The sequence below is a fragment of the Anabrus simplex genome, chromosome 10 (assembly GCF_040414725.1).
Source record: "Anabrus simplex isolate iqAnaSimp1 chromosome 10, ASM4041472v1, whole genome shotgun sequence".
Taxonomy (NCBI): Eukaryota; Metazoa; Arthropoda; class Insecta; order Orthoptera; family Tettigoniidae; genus Anabrus; species Anabrus simplex.
In genome coordinates this window covers 117050423-117075048 of record NC_090274.1, presented here as the reverse complement: position 1 = coordinate 117075048, position 24626 = coordinate 117050423, and the positions used below count along the sequence as shown (strand labels likewise).

At 38.6% G+C, this 24626-nt stretch overlaps 1 protein-coding gene across 2 annotated transcripts in view; it reads right to left on the bottom strand.

Moving 5' to 3' along the window:
• Positions 1 to 24626, bottom strand: part of LOC137502393 (gastrula zinc finger protein XlCGF7.1-like) — a 65861-nt gene that overhangs the window by 9822 nt on the left and 31413 nt on the right. For both annotated transcript variants that reach the window (XM_068229454.1, XM_068229453.1), the window contains exons 3-4: positions 24528 to 24608; positions 6071 to 6153 (exon numbers count right to left, since the gene is read on the bottom strand). In XM_068229454.1, coding sequence (XP_068085555.1) covers positions 6071 to 6153; positions 24528 to 24608 — 164 coding nt within the window. The remainder of the gene's footprint in view (positions 1 to 6070; positions 6154 to 24527; positions 24609 to 24626) is intronic.

Below are 24626 nucleotides of genomic sequence, written 5' to 3'. Positions count from 1 at the left end.
GGAAAAACTGTGTGCAGAGATCACCGACCTAACGGTATACACCTTTGCTCAAGCCCTGTGATAACATAGGTCGATCAAGACACATATTATAGATATTGTGTAGCAGTGAAATATGCAACAGTGCGTTTCCGCAAAGAGACCTGGAGATCACCTCTCTGATCACTACGGCATAATACAGTATGAACCATGCTTATCGCATGTTCCACGATTTGACATTTAATTATGTGAATGGCTTCCTTCAGTTTTGTCTTTCAATGTTTACATGGGTCAGTCTAATGACGTCCAGTAGGGAGCAGCACACGCTATGTTTTTATCTGTGAGGTCGTTCGTTTTGCTGAGCGATAATTTTTACTCTGTGGAGTTCTTTTGCTGTTCTGCTGTTCTGCTGTTCTGTACTAACAATGGCTGCCGCTATGTTCGGTGTGGCATTTTTATGCCTCAAATATTCATTTAATGTGTTCAAGCCTGGACCTTTCACGCTAACTGCTATTCGATTTTACCATTGATAATCACAGGTACGTGATAGTTGGTTTATATTTAAATTTGGTGACGTTTTATTCCCGTATGTTACGGTCGATGGCATACATCTTTCCGCTCCGTCATACGATGTGTTTTGAATGAATGTATTTGTGGTCTTGTTGTTATGATTGAAAAAGGGTCTCTGTGGTTATGATTTGGTGCGCTGCGTGCTTTAATACTGCGTGATCCTCATGATGTGCCCCTTGTCTCGACCGCAGGAGAGACCAATCCAGGTTGTACAAGGCGCAACATGCCAGTGATGTGAATAAAGTAATGTCCAATTCTGACCTTATGTGTAATTGCACGCCGCACGCAAACATTTGAGTACGTGAGACCCACTGATAATGACCGTGGAGTCACAATATATGGTTTGTATTTGACCACGAAATCTGAACGGCCGTTCGTGTTTTATTTTCCCGATACCCTCATTGTGTGTGCGTGAATGTGGTATGCATGTGAGTTCGAATGTGTGGGAGAGGAAAGGTTGATATGCCGGTTGACCTGTTGTATTTGTCTTTCAAATTCTGCGCCTTGTTTGGTTTTCAGCGCAGAGCTATAGGTATTTATTATTCATGGCTGATGCTCAGCTTGAGTAACCGCCACGTTGGTTTCATATTTGCGCATGGGCGTACCTATTGTATTCTTTGGGTCTTGTCTTGGCTTTGATTGGTCCATGGAGGCTGTGCCCAGTCTCATCTGTCGTTATTCTTATCTGCCTTTTGTTCTCCGGCACGGCTTATTGTTATGCGAACTTTTCGCATTGTTAGTTGCCTAATGAATACATGATGCAGTGCCTTGGATATTTGAATCTTGGTAAAACGGGCGACCTAGTTGAATAGTTTATGATGAAAGGAAGCTGCTGGTATTGTAATAGCGATGTGTCGAGGAGCAGTGAGCATTTTAAATTACGTATCATTTTTTTTTTTTTGAAGAGTATTAGTGAGTTTTCACGCCATGTTTCAACTATGTGAGAAAGAACAAGGTATGTCCATCAGTATTACGATGAATTTCCCTATTTATTTTGTGTGATTTTCTTTTCTTGCTTTAATTTTTCTCTCATATTTATTTAATAAATCCCCTGGTTTAAACCATTTCTTCTTTTATTTCAATTAGATGTAGTCTTGCCCTTGTTGCCTGATTACAAGGGGGGGTTTTCAGCTCAGGGTTATGTATGCGCCTTGCCCAGTCGACACGATCCGGGCCTCAAATATTGTTCCCCGTGAATATTTCACTAAGTTATTGCTTGAATCGCTGATTTATGTAGTGATAGATGGGGAGGGTGTGGCTCAAGTAAAATTGATAAAAAGAGGTTTTTATTAAGTGGTGAATATAAATTATCATCCTCGCGTTCACTGCGGAAAGAAGCCGAGCAAGTGTAAAATATGTTGAAGTACGCTCTCAGGACAGAGGCGAAGAAAACATCATACAACTGTACGCTTCGACGAAGAGGATACAGTGATGGTCATCTTCTGTGCACTCGGGAGAATAGCAACACGAATGTCACACAGACAGACGTTTGCATGCAGTAGTGATTTGATAACACATCACGTAAAACATAGTAGAAGGAGGATATGCACCTGCAATGTCTGTTAGGAGAATTTCAGCGGAGAATAAGGTCAAGAAATTGCAATAAACGTCTACTACATTCGGAGAAGAAGCTATGCAAGAACGAAGAGTGCAAGTTTACGCTTTTATCTAGAAACAACCTGAACCCTCCCTGGGATGAAAGGGTACACGTGTCATTAATGCAACAGTGCGTTTTCGCGAATTGTTGTTCCAGAAAAACACGGTAAACATCTTGAAGAAGCTTGTAGTGTAGCTTCATCGAGAAAAAAGTTTCAAGAGCTCAAACTATTCTACCAGGTAATTATTTATTTATGAATAGTTAACCTTTACAAATTATTTCAAACTCTGCTTCATTGTCTAGATTTACAACAAGTTATGTTCCTATGCTCACATCTCAAGAGGAAGAGGAGCAAGATAAACAAGAGGAAGAAAAAGGTGATCTCAATGGTATTTACCATCAGAGTTTTTAATTTTATTTCCTTGCCTAAGCCTACTACATGTACATCGCAGTGCAAACATCTAAAAGAGAGCAGCAGGATGAGGTAGAAAATGAAGAAGGCTATGAAAGAGAAGATGACCAAGAAGGTCTCAACGCGTTTTTACCAACAAAGCAAGTTAAATTCAGTTTTCTACATATCAACTGTCTGCACGTAATCTGAAAAGTTTACAACAAGCCTCTGTTACCGTATGTAGATGTAAGATCCCAACCTACTCGTAGAATGCTTGTAACAGATAAGAGCCGATCAAGATTGTCAGTACACAAAATATGAAACAGAGATTCTAGAAATAGGGCAAGAATTACATTGTGTGGGTATTACAGAGTAACAGATTTTACAGTAGAGTCAGAACAGTACTTTTCTTTTTTTCTGTACCATACAGTACACTATAATGTTGCAGACTCATCAATAACCTACATCTCTTAGGGTGTTATCTCCAACTCTATCTGTAGAGCAGGTCTCAATCCTGGATAAAGCAGGAGTGACACCCAAATAGTAGGGTATCTAAAATGGCAGTTTAGGGGAAGTATAAAATGTAATTCTTGTATAACAGCATTAGAAGGCATTCTATCAAAAACCAGGCGAGTTGGCCGTGCGGTCAGGGGCACGCGGCTGTGAGCCTGCATCCGGGAGATAGTGAGTTAGAATCCCATTGTCGGAAGCCCTGAAGATGGTTTTCCGTGGTTTCCCATTTTCACACCAGGAAGCCACGGCCGCTTCCTTCCAAATCCTAGGCCTTTCCTATCCCATCGTCGCCATAATACCTATCTGTGTTGGTGCGACATAAAACAACTAGCAAAAACATTATATCAAAAAACATAACATTTCTAATCACTTTTGGCCGAACTTGTGCTTTCAAGTTTTTGTACAGGCTATATTAACACAGATATTAATGAATATAAACTTAACTGAGTTGTAAGGAGACAGTTGCATAAAATGTAAAAAAAACTTGTAATGCACACCTCATTAATCCGCACTTTTTAGTCACTGCTCATAAGCCGCACTCGTTGGTAATTGTAAATACGCTCTTGCTAATTGAACAATTTAACATTGTGGGGTATACAAGGTACAACCTCCTACTTATATGTCATAGATTAACAAATTCAGCCAGGATTTACTAACGCACACAATTGGTGGGTCTAAAGCAGCAAGAGTGGCCAGAACTGCCTGTCTACACTTCACATATTTCAAGCTGTAGAACACAGTAACTGTCCTGTTATGTGCAGTCCAATATTCTGAGCTGATAACATCATTTATTTGCACTGCTTGATATCATGTTAAAAAAAGATTCTGAGACTGAGGAGAACTACATATCAAACATGACCATGTCTGCACCACTAAGTTAATCTTCTACAGTAGAAAAGTCGAAGGCCGAAGACCTAGAGGACGTGCGCCGTTACGATGGATGGACCAGATCAAGAACTTAACCAGGATGAGCTTACAGCAAGCAAGTCACCATGCCCAAAGCAGAGACTCCTGGAGGAAGATCACCAAAAGGATTGTTGCGTGATGCCACTACACCCTTACGAAGGGTTGGACTAAGAGAGAGATGTTCTCTGGACTGGTGAGTAAAAAAATGTACACGTTACAAATAGCTGATTCACACTATGTTTAGAATTACACATGTTACAGAGGCATATGAATGAGATTTCTGAGTATGGTCCTGGGTTCAATTCCACATCTCCACTAAGAGCAATTGAACACATCATAAGGTGGGGAAATGACACGGGCGGTTTGGCAACTTTGAACCCTCCGGCAACCCTCCAAACCCCGCAGACGTCCGATACCCATTCCTATAGTGGACTGTAGACCTTCATGTCTACAAAATGCCCAAGAATTAATCCCACATTTAGATACTACCAATAAGTGCTTATTAATTTCTAAATCTGTATATAATTCTCTGTTTTTCAAGGAGTACTTTGATACTACTTTTGCAGATGTTATTACAATTTATCCCATTAAAATCACGACACAAACTCGGAGAACTCGTATCATTACCGAGCCGCATGCCACCATCTTGAACTATTTTCTGGTAATTTTCTTGTGATGAGCTGCAGATTTAAATATTCAAGAATAGCATTCTTGCAAAACTAAACATTTGAATCCTTCACTTTCATCCAATACAGCCAGAGAAGAGGCAGTGTTGCCAACATTCCTATCACAGAATATACTACTTTCAACCTGCCTGAACACTGAGGATAACAAAGCCAACCTCTCGCTCTGAATCAACCCCACTTTTGCTTTTGTTTACTCACTTAATTTAACCGTACCAGGATGCATTTCTCAAATAGGTTGCTTACCTGTTACCCATGACCATATTTCAGTTTCATTGATTTGATAGTTCTTGGAAAATTGTGACGAGTGGGCGAGTGGTGTTTCGCATTTCTACCACGCATTGCCCATAATTCTGCAGAAATAAGCTACTACTTACACTGTCAGATGTAAGAATAAAGACTGTGAAAGAGCAACAGTAGGCCAAGTTAAATGTTGGAGAGCAATAAAGACTTGACATTTAGACACTTAAATATCTCCAAACGGCATGGAGCAGTGTTTACAATGAGGTGATAGAGGTGAAGAAGAGTAAACAAAATACAGATGATGGAATATAACACACCAGCCATTGTGGATCATTGCTGAATTTTCAGCCACTGGATCCCAAGATCAAATTTTCTAAGGGCAGAATAAATTCTGAGCATGGAAAGCAAATTGAGTACATCAGAACATGCTCATCCAACTTCAAATAATCAGGCCCTGAAATATGAGAAAGATTCCAGGCAAGTTGTTGATGTTATTCTTCCACCTGAAACAACATTAAAAAATATGTACCTAAGATAAAAATCTACTATGCCATCATACGAGCCATTATATTTAAAGGCTTTGAAACTTAACAAGCCACAGAAGGCGACGGTAAATATATCGATATCACAGTAAGAAGGTATTTGCGTAGTGTCACTACTGAAAGAAATAGGGGTTTTGAAAGGAGAATCATAAAGATGTACAGAGGTGTGAAAGGAGGCAGAATCAAGGGCAGAATATACAGCAGGTTGATTCTCTGGACTGGTCATGTTGCAAGAACGGCCAACAGCAAAGTCATGATCAACCAGACACCCCAAGTACACCTATTACAATATGGAGAAAAGAACTGGGATGGTAATATTAATAATCATTGTACTGGCTCAGATACCGAGTGGTGCCAACTAGGCAGCCTGAAGATCACTAGATACTACAGGCTGACTTACTTTAATTTTGCGGAATTTTCTCCCGAGCCATGATCAAACCAACAAGTTCGAACCATGAGTGAAGTGCAGGAGACAGAATTCGAGAATGATCTGGATAGACCTGTGCTTGCCTTGAACCCAAGATATTGGGAAATGGAGGACTTCACACCACCTTCTGTTAGCAGAGGGAGCTACTCAACATATAAATAGCAAATTCCATAATGTCAAGGGTTAGGGGTGTAAAATGTAATTAAGCCAATCAGTACTTACTTGTCTTCTTCTTTGACACAAGCGACCAACTGATTTACTGTGTGTTCATCTACAGTTATTTCATTCTTAATATCGCTGGAAGGCTGTAAGGAACAAATATGCAAAACAAAGTAAAAATGTACAGTAAAGAGACAACTAGAGTAAAGTTTATAAATAGACTTGGCATAGCTGAAAAAATAAACCGTATAGTTGCACAATAAAAATATCAATTTATTCTCCCAATGACAACTGTCAAGTCAAAATCATAGAAGAACAGGAACAAGAAAAGGAACTGATAATAAGACAAAGAGGACAGCACTGGAAGAGGGAGAAAAAAAAGAACTTGAAGGACAACAATAACCTCTGCAAATTTTTCTTCTCTTCCTACAACTTCCTGCCATCATGTTCATCCTATTATGTGTTCTTAGATGACTGGTCACTTATTTGTTTCTCATGTTCCCACAGATGACTCTGATTGTCAGAGAGACATGCATTGGATCTTAACCACGTTCAAGTTCGTACAACAAATAGTCAGTTGTTGGACATTTCATTGACTCTAGACAATCTGAAGGCTTCAGTAATTTAGACTTACAAAATTTATATTCAGATTTTAAAGGACAGTGCTCGGCAAGTCAGAGATTTTCACAGGAATCTGATGGTTAGTTGCTGGTCCAGTCAGGCTATATGAGAACAAAGAAGTTGTTAACTGATAGAGAGGTAGAATCCTTAGTCTATAAAGCCAAGAATAATGGCCATGAGAATTTGTTTTGCTCACCACACACCGACTTATAAACTGCAGGCCCGCAGGCTGAGCAGGGGTCGCACGACAGGGTAACGCTCATCAGGGCTGTAGAGCCACAAGTTTTGGCTTGGACTTAAAGGACTCTGTTCAGAGAGTTTAAAACTACCTAGTATGATTCCTAGACATGACCAGAACAGCCTAAACTTTTCAAAATTATAATTCTTCTGAAGTAGTCTACACTTGACTTTGTATGCAATATTAGATTAATGTTATCTCTCGGGTTTTTTGAAAGAGAGATACCTGACAATTTTCTTCCTCACAACTGAACCATCCACTGTTCTAACAAAGGTGAAAGGATTCAATTTAGTTAAACGTCATTGATTATTTCATAAATAGAGCAATATTCAAATGAATTCATCAATCTAAACCTTACTAACAACAGTTGAAGGATCATAACTAATGTTGTATGTTTTCAAACAAACAACCAGCAAAAGAGAAGAACATCCCATTTTTCTGTGTAGCTGCAAAAAAATCAAAGATCCAAAGCACATGGATAATAGATCCCTGGAAAATCTCAAGGCTCAATTCTTCACAGATGAGTCTCTTCAGGATCGGCTGCATCTATGCATATGCCATGAAGCACATATAGAATTATATTGACTTTAATGTAAAATTTTATACTTGATAGGCAACCCCATTTGTTCAAAACAAAGCTTTAAACAACAATCTATATTAACTTCATGAGAAGAAACATGCTTGAAACAGGCGTTTCTCCAGATATATCTATAAAATATTTCCAATGGACTGGTCATATGAAGGTTAAGTAGGCCACGGGTGGATGAAAACAGAAATTATGCTTATTTAGCTCTAGAAAATGAAGGCGAAGTACGGGAGATAAGATGGTTGGAACTTTAAGAGTGACAAGACTGATGATGAGACGCCATGCAATGGAACCTAATAATATCACTGACAGCACACGTTAGTTGTATACCTACCTTACCTCAGAGCATACCTTCTCACGTTACACGCATGCAAACTGGCATAATGAATACAGCCTCGGGTTAGCTGGCAATCTAAGTCAGTGTTGTCACGATGTTTTTGAAAGAGGAACAATGGAAATGGATCAAGATTGATTCTGCCAGAGGTCGTAGAGAACGAGAGTGTCCTCAAGGTCTTCAAGAAGCTTTTAGCGAAACTGCATAGCATTACAGGACAGTGCACGGTGGGTAAAAGCCTTTAACGAGGGACGCCAATAAGTGGCAGACGTGTGTGGGCCAGGTCATCCTAGTGTCAGTGAAGGAGAAGTGCATGTTCTTGCCGTGTTAATGGACACTAGTTGATGTCATGTGATATGTGAGCTGGCCCGAGACACGAGTTTAGCGAATACGACTGTGCTTCATATTAGAAGGAACACCTGGGCATGAGAAAACTTTCATCAAAATGGGTTCATCATGATTCAATGGAAATGCAGAAATGATTACGATACAATGCTGCTCGTAACCATTTGGAGTACTGTAAGTACAAAGAAGAGGCGTTCTTATGCAATATCGTTACGCTGGATGAGACATGGGCTAAACTGTATGAGCCACAGCTGAAATGCTAATCAAAATAATGGCATCATTATGGAAAATCTCAAATTTTGAGAGTTCGTGAGAACCGCAGCCATGTGAAAGTTACTGTTATATTCATGTACTAGCTGATATACATGTGCTTCGCCACGGGATTCTCATAAAGGCTAACTTTGTGGTTTTCCTAACTGTAGTCAACATAGGTCATAACAAAAACGTCAGTAAGAATGTAGCAATTAAAAGCAATGTTATCATATAAAATACTCGATCAAATGAAAATCCGCACATTTTCTCACTTTTAACGAACAGTACTATGATTCCGATCCAACAGCCCAAAGTTCTAGATACGGAATGACCAGCCCATAGACAGCCGTGAACACTCCTCTGCCCTTATTGCGTTAAATATGCACACTGCTCATTCCAATCAGTACCTCAGAGTACAAAATGAATAGCTCGAATACTATGATGAACCAATGTGTTACGTACCAGTAGTATCAGAACATTTCTGAACCTAAGGAATGGCATGCTAAAGGAGAAAGTTATGTAACTCCCCAGCTACTTCCACCAATATTCAGGCAGGCTGTTACACTCGGTACGACCAGGTGAGTTGGCCATGTGGTTACGGGCACACAGCTGTGAGCTTGCATCCGGGAGATAGAGGATTCGAACCCCACTATCGGCAGCCCTGAAGATGGTATTCCATGGTTTCCCATTTTCACACCAGGAAAATTCTGGGGCTGTACCTTCACACTCCTGAAACTTTCCTATCCCATAGTCGCCATAAGACCTATTTGTGTCGGTGCGACGTAAAGCAAATTTTTTTAAAAATACTCGGTACGCAGCAGTAGTCTTTCTCAGAGATGAGTGGCAACAGAAGACATAAAGCATATCACAACAAACAATGGTCAATGTAATGTTATTGTTGATCAATTTTATGAGTTTTCTATATTGTAGGCCTTCACATTTAGTTTTCATTCGACTCTTCAATACGTCTTATAAAATTATTTATAGCGTAGACTGTAGTTCCTTATTCTCTGACTTTACATAACGATTTTCATTCAAATCTGTTTACTCATTTTCTCGTGACTCGGCGCTGATATGGACTTAGTAACAAACATCCAAATTCATGAATATCTCTGTGATCATAGCCGGTACGGTAAAAATTTATAAGACATACATGATCGGAAATTTAATACTATATAACTTTCATCGATACGACCACTAATACATATTTGAGAATTAAATTTTAGTCCTTCCCCTAAACTACCATTTCACTCAGCGTGAATAAAATTATTTATGGCCTAGATTATAGCGACTTATTTCGTGACTTCTCATGCCGATTTTCATTAAGAAAAGGCCACTAATAACATAGATATTTGAGAATTAAATTTTAAGCCTCCCCTAAAGTACCATTATATTTAGCGTGAATTTATAGGCTCGATTGTGGCGACTTATTCCCTGACTTTGGCTACCGTTTTGCATTAACATACGGCCACTAATAACAAATATTTGAGAATTAAATTTTAGGCCTTCCCCTAAACTACCATTTCACTCAGCGTGAATAAAATTATTTCTTTTGCTACGGGCACCGACAGAGATAGGTCTCATGGCGACGATGGGATAGGAAAGGCCTAGGAGTTGGAAGGAAGCAGCTGCGGCCTTAATTAAGGTACAGCCCAGCATTTGCCTGGTGTGAAAATGGGAAACCACGGAAAACCATCTTCAGGGCTGCCGATAGTGGGATTCGAACCTACTATCTCCCGGATGCAAGCTCACAGCCGCGCGCCTCTACGCGCACGGCCAACTCGCCCGGTAATAAAATTATTTGTATCCTAGATTGTAGCGACTTATTTCCCGACATTGCACACCAATTTTTATTTAGATAGGACCACTAATAACATGAATATTTGAAAATTAAAATTTAGGCCTTCCCCTAAACTACCATTTCCATCAGCCTGAATAAAATTATTTATGGCCTAGATTGTTGCGACTTATTCCCCGACTTTGTACACCGATTTTCATTAAATTCTCTTTAGCCGTATTCTAGTGATGCGTGTACATACATACATACAGACAGAGAGACAGACAGAAATTACGGAAAAGTAAAAAGTGCATTTTCTGGTTACTGTGGACATGACCGATACAGAAATAACATTCTTTTCGAATTCTGAGCAATGTACAGACAAAACTCTTATTTTATATATATGGATTGTTATTCAAGACCAGTGCATACTACTACTACTACTACTACTACTACTACTTCTCTACTAAGTGAGCCTCTGCCTTAAGAAGCTATGCCCACTGCTCATTCAAAACAGCGCGTCAGAGTAGGGATCGAACAGCTGGAATACTATGATGAATCAGTATGCTACCTACCAGCTGTATCAGAAAATGTATGAACCAAAGGAACAGCATGCTAAAGAAGAAAGTTTTCTAACTCCCTGGCTATTTCCCGCCAATATTCAGTCAGGCTACTATACTCGCTACGCAGCAGTAATCCCATCTATCGGAGTTGAGAGGCCGCATAAGAGACAAAGAACATCACAACAAACAATGGTCAATGTAAAGTTATTGTTGATCAATGTTATGAACTTTCGATATTGGAGCCCTTCACATTTAGTTTTCTTTCGATTCTGAAATACCACTCTTATCATAGTCAGTACGTTAAAACTAACTAAAACATAAATGATAGGAAATTGTATTCTCTATAACCTTTGTTATGTAGTACTTTTCGATAGAACCAATAACATAGGTATTTAACAATTACATTTTAAGCGCCTCCCCCTAAACTACAGTTTCATCTAGGGTGAATAAAATTCTTTATAGCTTAGACTGTAGTTTCTTATTCCCTGACTCTATATACCGATTTACATTAAACTATGTTAACCCATTTTCCCTTGACTCGGCGTTGATATGGACTTCGCAACAAAAATACATATTCATGAATATCTGTGTTACCATAGCCGGTATGGTAAAAATGTATAAGACATAAATGGTTGGAAATTTAATTCTATATAACTTTGGTTACGTAGCATTTATCTTATTTTATTTTTTTTGCTAGTTGCTTTACGTCGCACCGACACAGATAGGTCTTATGGCGATGATGGGACAGGGAAGGGCTAAGAGTGGAAAGGAAGCGGCCGTGGCCTTAATTAAGGTACAGCCCCAGCATTTGCCTGGTGTGAAAATGGGAAACCACGGAAAACCATTTTCTGGGCTGCCGACAGTTGGGTTTGAACCTACTATCTCCCGAACACTGGATACTGGCCGCACTTAAGCGACTGCAACTATCGAGCTCGGTAGTATTTATCGATACGATCACTAATAATTAAATATTTGAGAATTACATTTTAGGCCTTCCACTAAACTACCATTTCACTCAGGGTGAATTAAATGCTTTATAGTCTAGATCTGTGAACACTCTTCGGCTTTCTTAGGCGGGGAGAGGTTCGAATAGTGGAGACTCCCAAGGCAAAAACTATGCCCAATTACTATTCTACTCCCTAGGAGTACCCGATAAGTCGGAAAATATCAATTCACTACACTGGTGGCGGAAAAATCTATCTGACTAAGGAAAATTTTTCCTCCAGGCCAGAAGAGAAAGCCCCTCTTCACTGCTAGGTGGGAATAAATTGAATGTAGAATTTAATAAAAGTTAGGGAAAGAAGTTTTTCTTAAGAAACAGCTCTTTTCAGAGTTGAATTTTGAGTTATTTAGTGAATATTGTGGTGCTATAATTCGGAAAATGCCTAAAGTGTTATTCTAGACCAAGTCATACTACTACTACTAACGTAAGTGAGGCTCTGCCTTAAGTATGCACACTGCTCAAAGAAACAGCGCGTCGGAGTAGGGATCGAATAGCTTAAATACTATGATGATCCAGTGTGTATCAGAAAATGTATGGACCTGAGGATTGGCATGCTAAAAATGAAAGTTTTCTAACTCCCCGCCTATTTCCCGCCAATATTTAATCAGGCTGTTATACTCGGAGTTGAGAGGCAGCATAAGAGACAATGAACATCACAATAAACAATAGTCAATGTAATGTTATTAATGATCAATGTTATGCACTTTCGATATTATACGCCTTCACATTTCGTTTTCTTCCGACTCTGAAATACCACTTTTATCATAGTCGATACGGTAAAACTGGATAAAAGATAAATGATCGGAAATTTTATTCTCTATAACCTTTTTATATAGTACTTTTCGATAGGACCAATAACATTGGTATTTAAAAATTACACTTTACGCACCTTCTCCTAAACTACAATTTCATTCAGGATGAATAAAATTTGTTTAGAGCTTAGACTGTAGTTTCTTATTACCCGACTCTATAAACTGATTTTCATTAAAATCTGTCAACCCATTTTCTCATGGCTCGGCGTTGATATGGACTTAGCAACAAAGTACCAATTCATGAATATCCTTGTTATCATTGCCGGTACGGTAAAAATGTATATATACCGAGCTCGATAGCTGCAGTCGCTTAAGTGCGGCCAGTATCCAGTATTCGGGAGATAGTAGGTTCGAACCCCACTGTCGGCAGCCCTGAAAATGGTTTTCCGTGGTTTCCCATTTTCACACAAGGCAAATGCTGGGGCTGTACATTAATTAAGGCCACGGCCACTTCCTTCCCACTCCTAGCCCTTCCCTGTCCCATCGTTGCCATAAGACCTATCTGTGTCGGTGCGACGTAAAGCAACTAGCAAAAAAAAAAAAAATGTATGACATGAATGGTCGGAAATTTAATTCTCTATAACTTTGGTTATGTAGTATTTATCGATACGACAACTAATAATATAAATATTTGAGAATTACATTTAGGCCTTCCTCTAAACTACCATTTTACTCAGAGTAAATAAAATTACTTATTACTTAAATTGTAGTGGCTAATTCTCCGATTTTGCATACCAGTTTTCAATGAAATAGTACCACTAATAACGTAAATAGTTGAAAATTAAATGTTAGGCCTTCCCCTAAACTACCATTTCACTCAGCGTGAATAAAATTATTCATACGCTATATCGTTGCGACGTATTCTTCGACTATGCATACCAATTTTTATGAAGATAGGACTACTAAAAACATAAATACTTGAAAATTAAATTTAAGGCCTTCCCCTAAACTACCATTTCTATCAGGGCGAATAAAATTATTTATGGCCTAGATTGTAGCGACTTATTCCCCGACTTTGCATACCGATCTTCATTAAATTCTCTGTGGCCGTTTTCTAGTGATGCGTGTACATACATACATACAGACAGACAGACAGACAGACAGACAGACAGACAGACAGACAGAAATTATGGAAAAGTAAAAAGTGCATTTTCCAGTTACTGTGGACATGACTGATATAGAAATTCCATTCTTTTCAAATTCTCAGCAATATACAGACAAAACTCTTATTTTATATATACAGATGGCTGTGATGGTTTTATCCTAATGCACTATGTTCCCCCACAACATACCGTCAATGCATATTACCCATTATTTTCCACGACAACGCACGGCTGCATACAGTGCAAACGTGGCTGATTTGTTAGGTCGATGGGGCTGGGAATTGCTGTACCATATACTATAGTCCACAGATTTAAACCGTTGTGACTCTGACTTCATTCACAAGATGAAGGAACCACTTCGGGGCCTTTGGTCCAGAACTGTTTCAGAGATTGGTCAGGCAGTAAACTGTTCCATTCGAACTATCAACATAACAGGTGCTCCGATAGATATCCTATGATGTCCACATCATTGGTAATAAGATGTACACAATGCTGGTGACTACTGTGAAGGACAGTAAATCATGGTATAACATTCACATCTTTTGTATGAGTTGTAATTGAATATTTGCTACTATTAAAGTTCCAACCCAATAAGTTTCTATTTTCAAACTTGCTTCATAGTGCTGCGGCACAGATAGTTTTTATGGTAATGATGGAATAGGAAAGGGCTAGGAGTGGGAAGGAAGCAACCTTGGCATTAACTCATTGGCGCCGAATTACGGAACTGTTTCTTATTACAAGTAACTAATCTCATTTTGTTCCGTATTGAAGATACAATAAGTAAACTCTTTCAAGATTAAAAATATTGTGTCCACTTATTCAATACAAATATTTGTATGTTTCTTATGCCGCCAAATTGGACCGAACATCGTCATACGGAACTGTTCCTTTTTTTGCAACTTGCTTTACGTCGCACCGACACAGATAGGTCTTATGGCGACGATGGGACAGGAAAGGTCTAGGAGTGGGAAGGAAGCGACCGTGGCCTTAATTAAGGTACAGCCCCAGCATTTGCCTGGTGTGAAAATGGGAAACCACGGGAAACCATCTTCAGGGCTGTCGAGAGTAGGGTCAACGGAACTGTTCTGTACAAAGCTATAAATGTTTGTAGTTTTAGTTACTAGCATGTGATAAGTCTTGAGCCGCATGTAGATTACCCCTTGAAGTTCAGTGTAACTTCTACACCAGTGTCCAAAATTTAAGCATAATCATTAAATGAGGCTATACCCGCCTGATAGGAATGTCAGACAGATTGCTGAACAAACGGAAGCTGAATCAGACACCATGTCACACAACTTGTCCAAAAAAACAGTTTCAGAAAGGTTCTGATAGGGAAGGTGCACATTTGCCAACAACTAACAAAACTTAGCAATGTCTTCCACAAAAAAATATGCTGTTAATCGGGTGTATGGTTACCCCTAACGGCCACACATGCTACGCAGAGACGTGGCTTGCTCTCTATCAGATGGTCCAAGAGCTCTTGTGGAAGTTGATTCCATTCCTCCGAAAGGGCAATGAGAAGGTTTTGGAGGGTCCTTAGCGGAGGCTGATAGGATGCAATTCGCCTCCCCAATGCAACCCCACCCATGTACTATAGGTTTCAGATCTGCAGACCTTGCTGGCCAGTCCATGTGATGAATGTCTTCCCCAGCCAGAAATTCATCCACCAGAGCAACCCGGTGCGGTCGAGCATTATCGTCCATTAAAGGAAGTCTGGACCAACCGCACTCCTGAAGAGTTAAACATGTGGTCTCACTACGTCATCCTTGTCTCTTCGAGCGTTAACAGTGTTCCCTGGACCACCCATGAAGATCTGCAGGTCCATGTGGCCATTCAACATGATGCCGCCCCCCACCATGACGCCACCACCACCATACAAGACCTGTTCCACGATGTTCCTGTGGTTGTATCGCCTACCCGGTTCTTTCCAGATTAATGTGCGACGGGAATCGTTCTGCAAACTTAAGTGGGATTCATCTGTGAAGAGCACTTGCCTCCATTCAATCATAGTCCAGTTTCGATGTTGACGGCTCAACAGTAAACGGGCCCGTCTCTGTGCTGGAGTGAGCAGGACGTACACTGCTGGGAATCGGGAAAACAACCCTGCTGTTTTGAGCCCCCGGTACACAGATTGCCGGGAAACGGCAACCCCTGACACAGCTGAAATCTCCGGCCGCAATTGCCTTGCAGACGCATTCCGATTTTGTCAGGCGATTAAGGCCCGATATTGGTCCTGCTGTGGGTTGGTTACGCTTGGTCGGCCTGGTACTGGCCTACGACTAACATCTCCTGTGTCACGAAATTGTCTCCAAAGCCTGGAAATGACACATTTTGGCATATTCAAGGATACGGTGACTTCGGTCCATGTCTGGCCTGCTTCCAGGTGACCGAGTATTCTAGCCTGCCAAACGGGGTCCAAAAAAATTGCATCATTGTGCCATTATGTTGTCACGTTCACCACATGACTACACTCCGCACATTATAACAGGGGAAACACGACTGAGGGAATATGGGGCGTGGGCACTGGCTATGTTTACATTGCGGTTATGCCGCTAGTCAAAACTGGGAACACTCCTTTCCCTTATAGAGTGAACACGTAAGGACGGCAGGTGCATATCACAGAGTCTATTTTTTTAAGGTTCAACCTCTTCAATACAAATTACCAGTTGAATAAGATATTATTTACAATATTTATTTAATAATGGCACCTGTTTCGACATTTAAATGTCACCATTAGCCATAAAATACATTAATCACACAATTGAGGAAGGACATGATAATTAAATTTGATGTTATGATATATAAATACATACATAGTTTTTTAAGAATAAAAGATTACAGAGTTCTGACATGTTATCGACGTATAAAAGTCTCTTGAAACGCTTATTTTAATGTGTGCTGAATAAAATAGTAAAACACTTATAGCAATCACTTGATAAACTGTTTTTGTCGATCTGTTTATTTGCTAATACTCAAATCATCACATATCATATTTACTGTTGCCTTTGAATCTTTGCCGATAATTTGTCCGTCAATTAAGACAATTGTTATTCAAATGTTGTCAAAGTGAAAACGTAATGTTAGTTGATAACACCTTGTTCATGAAAAGAACTTGTAGAAATATGCGTTAGTATATCTCATTACACTCGTTGCCTCGAAAGATTTGTTTTGGTCCTTAAAATTATACAATGATGTATTAATAAAATTATAAAGTAAGAAATGGTTAATGGTAATTGGTTGTCCTACCGTCTTCTCTTCCGATGTAATACAGGTCAACTAAAATTTCCCAGTTCAATCGGAAGGATTTGAATCAGCCTGTAGCGAAATCAAAACAAAGGAATTATAAGTATTAAAATATAATGGGGCTGGAAAAGCGTGTGTGTAATATACAGTATATATGGCTCACCTTGGACAGCGTGTTGGGCAGCTACAGTTTATGAGAAGGTACGAACTAATACTGACGGGTGGAGTGTAGTGTAGGTTATACCTGGTGGGGAGAGGAGTAGGGTGAGGAGCGGGTTGGGGGACGATAGGAGGAGGGGTTTAAGGCAGGTCCTGTGAACGGTCTGATAGGAGTTTGTTACGTGATAGGGCATTGTTTATCGCGCTAAAAATTGACCACCTATTGGGAAGATCGACACATCTAAAGACTTTAATTGAAAAATCAAAGAGAATGTTAGTTTTTTCCTGAGATTTTGTTCAGGTTCGAAATGGAGTTAAAGAACTGATCCAAGTGAATCAAGCCTTCCTATGTGACGTTGAGAACAGGGCCTTTGCTCACATTCATAAGAACCTATAAATCCTGTTTCATGTTACTGAAGCTATGCTTGAAATCTTGAATGTGTTGTCTGACTGCCGAGTATCTATTATGTTTTATGGCATTTACATGCTCCATGTATCTGATTTTGAAGCTCCTCCCGGTCTGTCCGATATACGAGGACTCACAGCTTTTATATTGGGATCTGCAGACACCTTTTTTTTTTTTATAAATGTCAGTTTTATTAATTGAGCTGGTATTATATATGATGTCCGTATTTCTATTATCAGTTCGATATGTGATTTTAGTATTGTGTTTCTTTAAGATATTTTTTATGCTGTAAATATCTTCATTGAAAGTAAAGGTTGAATAATGATCAGGTTAAGTTTTCTCTGTATCTAAAGTTCAATTTAAGCAATATCTGCGTTTATTGACAATGCGCTCTATGCGCAAATTATATTTAATTCATTACTTAAATTTTCTTAATTTAGAGGTATACTTAATGCCCGGTCTACCATACTGCTGTAGGTGGCACATTTGTGTGCTTTGGGATGGAAAAAACCTTTCTTGATGGTAGTATCTGTCTGTGTCAGTTTCATGCAAATATTGCATTCTATCGAAGAAGGAAGTCTATTTAACGTGAGATCTAGAAAATGTATGCTTCCATTTGACTCAGATTCCAGAGTGAACTTTATCTGCGGATCAATATTGTTTAAATTGCTAATGGTGGAGCCTGCATCAGTAATTCTTTCGTCAAGGATAACGTGAGTGTCATCTACAAACCTGGCCCAAAATTTTATGTTCGCAAAGTCACTATTGTTATTTATTGCCATATGCTCTAAATGGTCAATGTATATTTCTGCTAATATCCCTGAGACCGGTGACTCATAGTCAAACCGTCCTGCAGATATATGCAAATATTAAAAAAGATGAAATTATTTTAACTACTAGTTTCAAAATTACCATGAAATCTTGGATCTCGAATTTACTGAGGTTACTATACTTATTTTAATTATACTGGATAATAGGAAAAAGTTTCTTAGTATTGATACTCGGATATATATTTGTTATGTTGAAAGAATGCAACAAGTGGAAAGGCTGTATTTCAAAGCTACCTAGTTTTTTAATTAACTCAACTGTATTTTTCACACATATTTTCAACAGAAAATTATAATTCTTTCTTAGAAATTTCTGGATAAAGTGTGTTAATTTATACAATGCGCTTGGCCTATGATTGATGATGGGGCGTATGGGGACGCCAGCCTTATGGATCTTAGGTAAAGCTTTCATTACTGGCAGTCCGGGGTTCATAGTTATTAGTTTTGTCTTCTCTTGTTCTCTAAAAAAACGATGTATTTTTAGGGTTGATTTTAGGAGACATTGTATCTGTTGGGTCGGATCTTGTTTAGTCATAGGAAAAGATCTCTTCTTGAAAAATACTTTGGTTTTTCGGCATAATCTGTTTTTCCATTATTACTGTCATGTTCCCTTTATGTGCCCTAGAGATAATGAGGAACTTTAATTTTTCTTTTTGAGGTTTATTACCTGTTGCCGTTCTAAAAAATGTTCTTGGTTTCTATTGTTACTAGTAGGTAATGTTCTTTTTGATACATGGATTTTGTTCAGTTTTCTCCTAATATCGAACCTGACCTCATCTTGTATTTCCGGGATGCATCTTATTAACAGCTACTTCCGACTCAATCATTTTGGCAGTGGCATTGATTATATTCGTGTTCGCCAATTGTGTTTCAGACCTTTTTCTAGTATCGTATTTTCCTGTTCTGTTAGTACTGTTTTTGACAAATTTATAATGGGAGGGTGAAATTTCTCAATCAAGGTATTGAAATGGTTATGATTTTCCCTTTCCCTTTTTGTACTGGTTTTTCGTCACATTAGCCTTAAGTGTGTTGAGATTTTTGTCTGATACGAGCTGTTTTTCTAATATTTTCTGCTCTCTTCTTGAAAATTTCTCCTTTCCTCTCAAGAAGAGAGCAGAAAATACATTACGTTCAACATAGCGACTAACTTAATAGGTGTTATTTATTTATTTATTTATGAATCGAAAATTATTCTATTTCAAATGTTTTATTAAATGACAATGAAAATGTAAATTTTGACACAAAGAAACATTTTATTCTTTTTTAGATGTAATTAAGGATTAAGTTCCAAGAGCAGAGCAGAATTAAAATTTCAGCATATAGTGACAAATTTAATAGAATTATGCATTTATGATTGGAAAATTACTATTATAAAGTCTGTAATGAATGGCATAGTAAGTACCATAAGTCAAGTAGAAACACAAAGAAATATTTCAAAAATTTCAAGATTTATATATAGCCTAACTGTCCTGTTTATTAGTATATTTGTACCAATGTACCAATTCCAAAGATAACTGAAGTTTTGGCACTGCTGAAGAACAGAGTAGTTAGCTCTCGAGACATGCATGGTAATTAAGTATAATAAAATGTGTAAAGTATTGACAAGGTGGGAAAGTGTTCTATAGAAATTTGAATATAAGTCAATACGGACAGGATTAATCAACATGGTGAAAATAATCAATGCTAACAATATTCTCACCATAAAATGGAAAGACAGAAAGGATGTGCATTTGCTTTCAACTGTTGATAAGGACTTTGACTTTGATGTAAAATTCAAAGAAAATGAGGTGGAGGAGAGGAGGTAGTGAAAAACCCCAAGGGTATTGCAAGATACAAGTGGAAAATGAATGCAGTATATCGTCAAGACCAAGTCCTTACATGTTTCCTCACAACGCAATGGACTATCAAAGGTTTTAAAAAGATAATGCTGTATCTATTGGATATGGCTATCTTCAATTCATACATTGTGTTCATGAAGGTTACTGGCAGGTGGCTGCATTATACAGATTTTTCACAGCATTTGCCAAGCGATTGTTGCAGAGTGTTGCTCTCCTGCCCAGAACAACAAAAGGTAGAATGCCCAGTCAACACAGCCACCTGAGGCTTCAGGCAAATGTATGGGGACAATTTCCAGTGCCTATTCCTCCAACAGAAAGGAAGAAACATACTTCTAGGCCCTGCAAAGTTGTCAAGGGTCATAAAATAACATCTGAAGTGAGGTGGCTATATGAAAAACGTGGAATTCCACTTCATCTGGACAGCTGCTCCAAAAAATATCACATGATGATTCACTACTGAAGACTGAGAAACAGTTGATGAACAGTTAGGCATTGACCTGTGATGTATATAGATTTGAAAAAATGCCACTTTTGGCGAATCCTCAATATACAAAATTAAAACATAATTTTCAAAAATAAATAGTTTTCTGTCCCTGCAAGGTTAGAATATTAGTCAGGTTCCAATGGGTTAATTAAAGTATAGTTTCAGAATTTGCCTGGTTTAAATGTGAGAAACCACAGCCATCTTTGGAAGAATGGCTGAAAGAGAAGTGCATGGATGCTCAAGGTTTTATGATCCTAGGAAAGGTACAAACAGCATGCAGGAAAATCAAGGAAGCCTTTGGAGAAAGCAAAACTAGGTAAGAAAGAGTAGTGATGGGAGATACAACAGTGCCGATGGATTGGATATGGAGGAACATAATTAACAGTTTGCTGATAATCCTATGAAACTGCAGTCCAATGACTAGGCTCATTTCGTATGTGCTTCTTTCTCACTGTACCCAAGAAAATCCCCTCAACAAGAGCTCAGATGGAAAAAACTTCTAGCAAAAAAGACAAAGCAGAAATATCGCAAAAACATATCCAACACCAGTATCAAGGTAAAGAAGTAGATGATAGGGTTCTGGAAATATAACAAGGTTGTTGATGCTGATGAAATGGGAGTCCCAATTTTGAGGTCAGAATTCGAGAAGTTTTGAAAGACATAAGTATAAACAAGGCACCAGGAATTGACGACATACTCTCAAAATAACTGACTGTCGTAAGAGAAACCAGAATGGTGAGGTTATTCCATTTTTTGTGCAAGATACATGGAAAAGGAGAATTGGCATACAATTTTTGGTTGAATAATGTTATATCTATTCAAATGAAGGCCGGTGCTGACAAGTGTGAAAACTGTCGCACCATTAGTTTAGTATGGAAAGACAATTTAACACTGAGTTGGAGAACATACAATTTGGCTACAGAAGGAATGTAAGAACACATGAAGCAATCCTGAGTTTACGTCTGATCTTATAGGGTTGAATTAAGAAGGACAAGCTCACATACATAGTGTCAGTAGAACAACAAAAGGCATTCATTATCAGATACCGAGAAAGAAGAATAATTTACAATCTGCAAAAAAACAGTCTGCTGTGATAAGAATCAAAGACTTTGAGAAAGCAGCAGTATTCCATAAGGGAGTGAGGCAGGACTGGATGTCCCCCCTCCTTCACAACATTCATATATAAGAAAGAGGCAGTAAAGAAAATCAAAGAGCAATTTGGAAAGGATATCGCAATCAAAGGAGAGGAAATCAAATCTCTGTAATTTTCTCATGATAATGTTATTTTATCTCAGTCTGCAGAAGATCTGGAGAAATTGCTGAATGATACAGACAGAGTCTTGGGGAAGGAGTACAAGACCAAAATAAATGAATCCGAAACGAAAGTAATGAAGTGCGGTAGAACGAAGTCAGCTGACGCAGGAATAATTAGATTAGGAAATGAACTTCTAAAGGTAGGAGATGAATATTGTTACTTGGGTAGTAAATAAACTAACGACAGCAGAAATGATGAGGACATAAAATGCAGACTGCAGTCTAGCACATGCAAGGAAGGACTTTCTCCAGAAAACAAATTTGCACCTTTCAAACACATTTTTCTGGAGCATGGTGTTGTATGGAAGAAAAACATCGACAATAACTAGCTCAGAAAGAAAAGAGGGTAGAAGTTCCTGAAACATAGTGTTAAAGATGAATGCTGAAGGTGAGCTGGGTAGATCGAATCACGAATGAAGAGATATGGAATTAAACTGGTAAGAGATCAATTTGGCTAAATTTGAAAAGAAGAGATAGAATGATAGGACGTATCATAAGACATCCAGGACTTAGTCAGTTGGTTTTTGAGGGAAGTGTAGTCAGTAAGAACAGTAGGGGTAGACCAAGATATGAATATGACAAGCAGATCAGAGCAGATGTATGATGTAGTAGTTATCAAGAGATGAAAAGGACAGCACACGATAGGGGCACATGAAAAGTTGCATCAAACCAGTCTTTGGACTGACGACTCTCAAATAATAACAAGTGAGAAATTGTGCCCTGGTTAACAGAGACTGCAATTTGTTTCCAAGAGGACATGCAGAGAACCCGGTTATATTCATTAATCTAGATGAATAAGCCAGTCCAGTGCACTTATAAAGTAGAATGTATTTAAGCCAACATGGTTATACTGTATTACATGTTTCTCCATATCACCCAGAACAGAATCCCATTAAGCTGATATGGGCAAGTGTCAAGAATGGCATTTCTGAACAAATGTGATCTTCACAATGGAAGCATTTCTATAATTTATGGCAAACAAATTGCTTCTAGTAAAAACGAGGACTGGAAGTAAAATTTGTGAGCATGTAAATAAATTTGAAGATCAGTAATTTCAACTGAAGGTTTATTGGACCATTGTAAACACACACGTTGGAAGTGAAATGGACAGAAATAGTGACAGTGATGGAAGCAATACTGAAACCGCAAGAGAAAGTGGTAATAAAACCACAGACACTGCCTGCGGAAGTGAAAAGGGCACGGATACAGAATATGATGAAACAGTGGCAGGGGCATTCCCTAAGAGATTTAGTATGATTAGATATAGGGACAGTGAATGATCCATAGTCTTCTATCAAGTGATTAACATACTCAGTTATATGTAATGTGCAGTTGTGTGTAAATATTGGAAGGATTTGTGAAAGGCTTCTTAACAGGAATACTATAATTTACAATAAGATTGTATGTTTCATAAGGCATGCATTGTACAATATCCTCACTTATACTCTCCTATGTATGCTCGAACTTAGTCCTTGTCAGCTTCCACTACAGCGCACTCCCTGTCCTGCACTTAAACGAGTGATCTCCACAATTTGCAAAAGGTGTACCCAAAGATTGTGACTTTGTACTCAACACCACAAAAGCAATGTAAAACAGAAACCTAAACTGCCAGAAATTGCTCTGATGTACAACATAGAGGCAGACAGGGTAAAAAAAATGGTATATCTGGGGAGTAACATAGGACCATTGTGCTGAAATCAAATGCTGAACAGAGAAACTAGTCTATCTTCATTAGCATGTGGTAACTCCTATCCTGAAACAATCTCAGAACAAAGCTCAAAAAGAGAATAACAAAGTGCTGTGGCCTATCCACCCTACCCACAGAAAAGAGAATCCAAACTTTCAAGATGTGGATATATAATGTCAAATTGTATAATTCCTGTGGGTTATTTTCATATTGCACCAACAGAGAAAGGTCTTAAACCGACAACAGGATAGGAAAGGGCTAGAAGTAAAAAGGAAGCAGCCGTGGCCTTAATTAAGGTACAGCCCCAGCATATTAAAGATATGAAAATGGGAAACCATGAAAACCACCTTCAGGGCAGCCGACAGTGGGGTACATCACACAACGAGCTGTCGACCTCAGCTTATTAAGACAATTTAACTCAAGAGATTGAAACACGTGTATCACATTGTGCGGACTCCGATAAAGGACAGTCTGTTACAAATAACATTTTGAGGAAAACCATTAGGCAAAAGAGGACTTAGAAGAAGAAGAAGAAGAAGACAGGACATCTCTGATCAACATTTTGAAGAAATGGGTTGGAGCTCTTTGGCACATGACAAAAGGAAGATAGCCATGCTCGTAGCCTAAATCTGGTTAGGATAAGGTAGCAGTAACAGTGAAGAAACCAGCCACCAGATGCCATGCAGTGGAGGGACTTTGAACAATAACAGTTGCTATATATTACCTAGCATGAACTTTCGAACTACATGACAAAAATATGAAAATCATCTCAAAATGTTGGAAATCTCACTATACATATTTCCAAGGATCTTCAAAATGCCTGCTTTAAAATGAGGAGTTGCTTAATGAAGTCTATTCAGCAGTTAGTTGCAATATCCATTATCAGAAAAATGTCTTCAAGATATTAGATTACTTCAAATGTGTTCACCTGTGTTTCTCTTGGCACTGCCAACTCTGATTTTGGTTCTTCTTTCAAATGCATCTCTTCTGATATAATTTTGTAGTTGTCCTGTGGAAAAGTTAATAT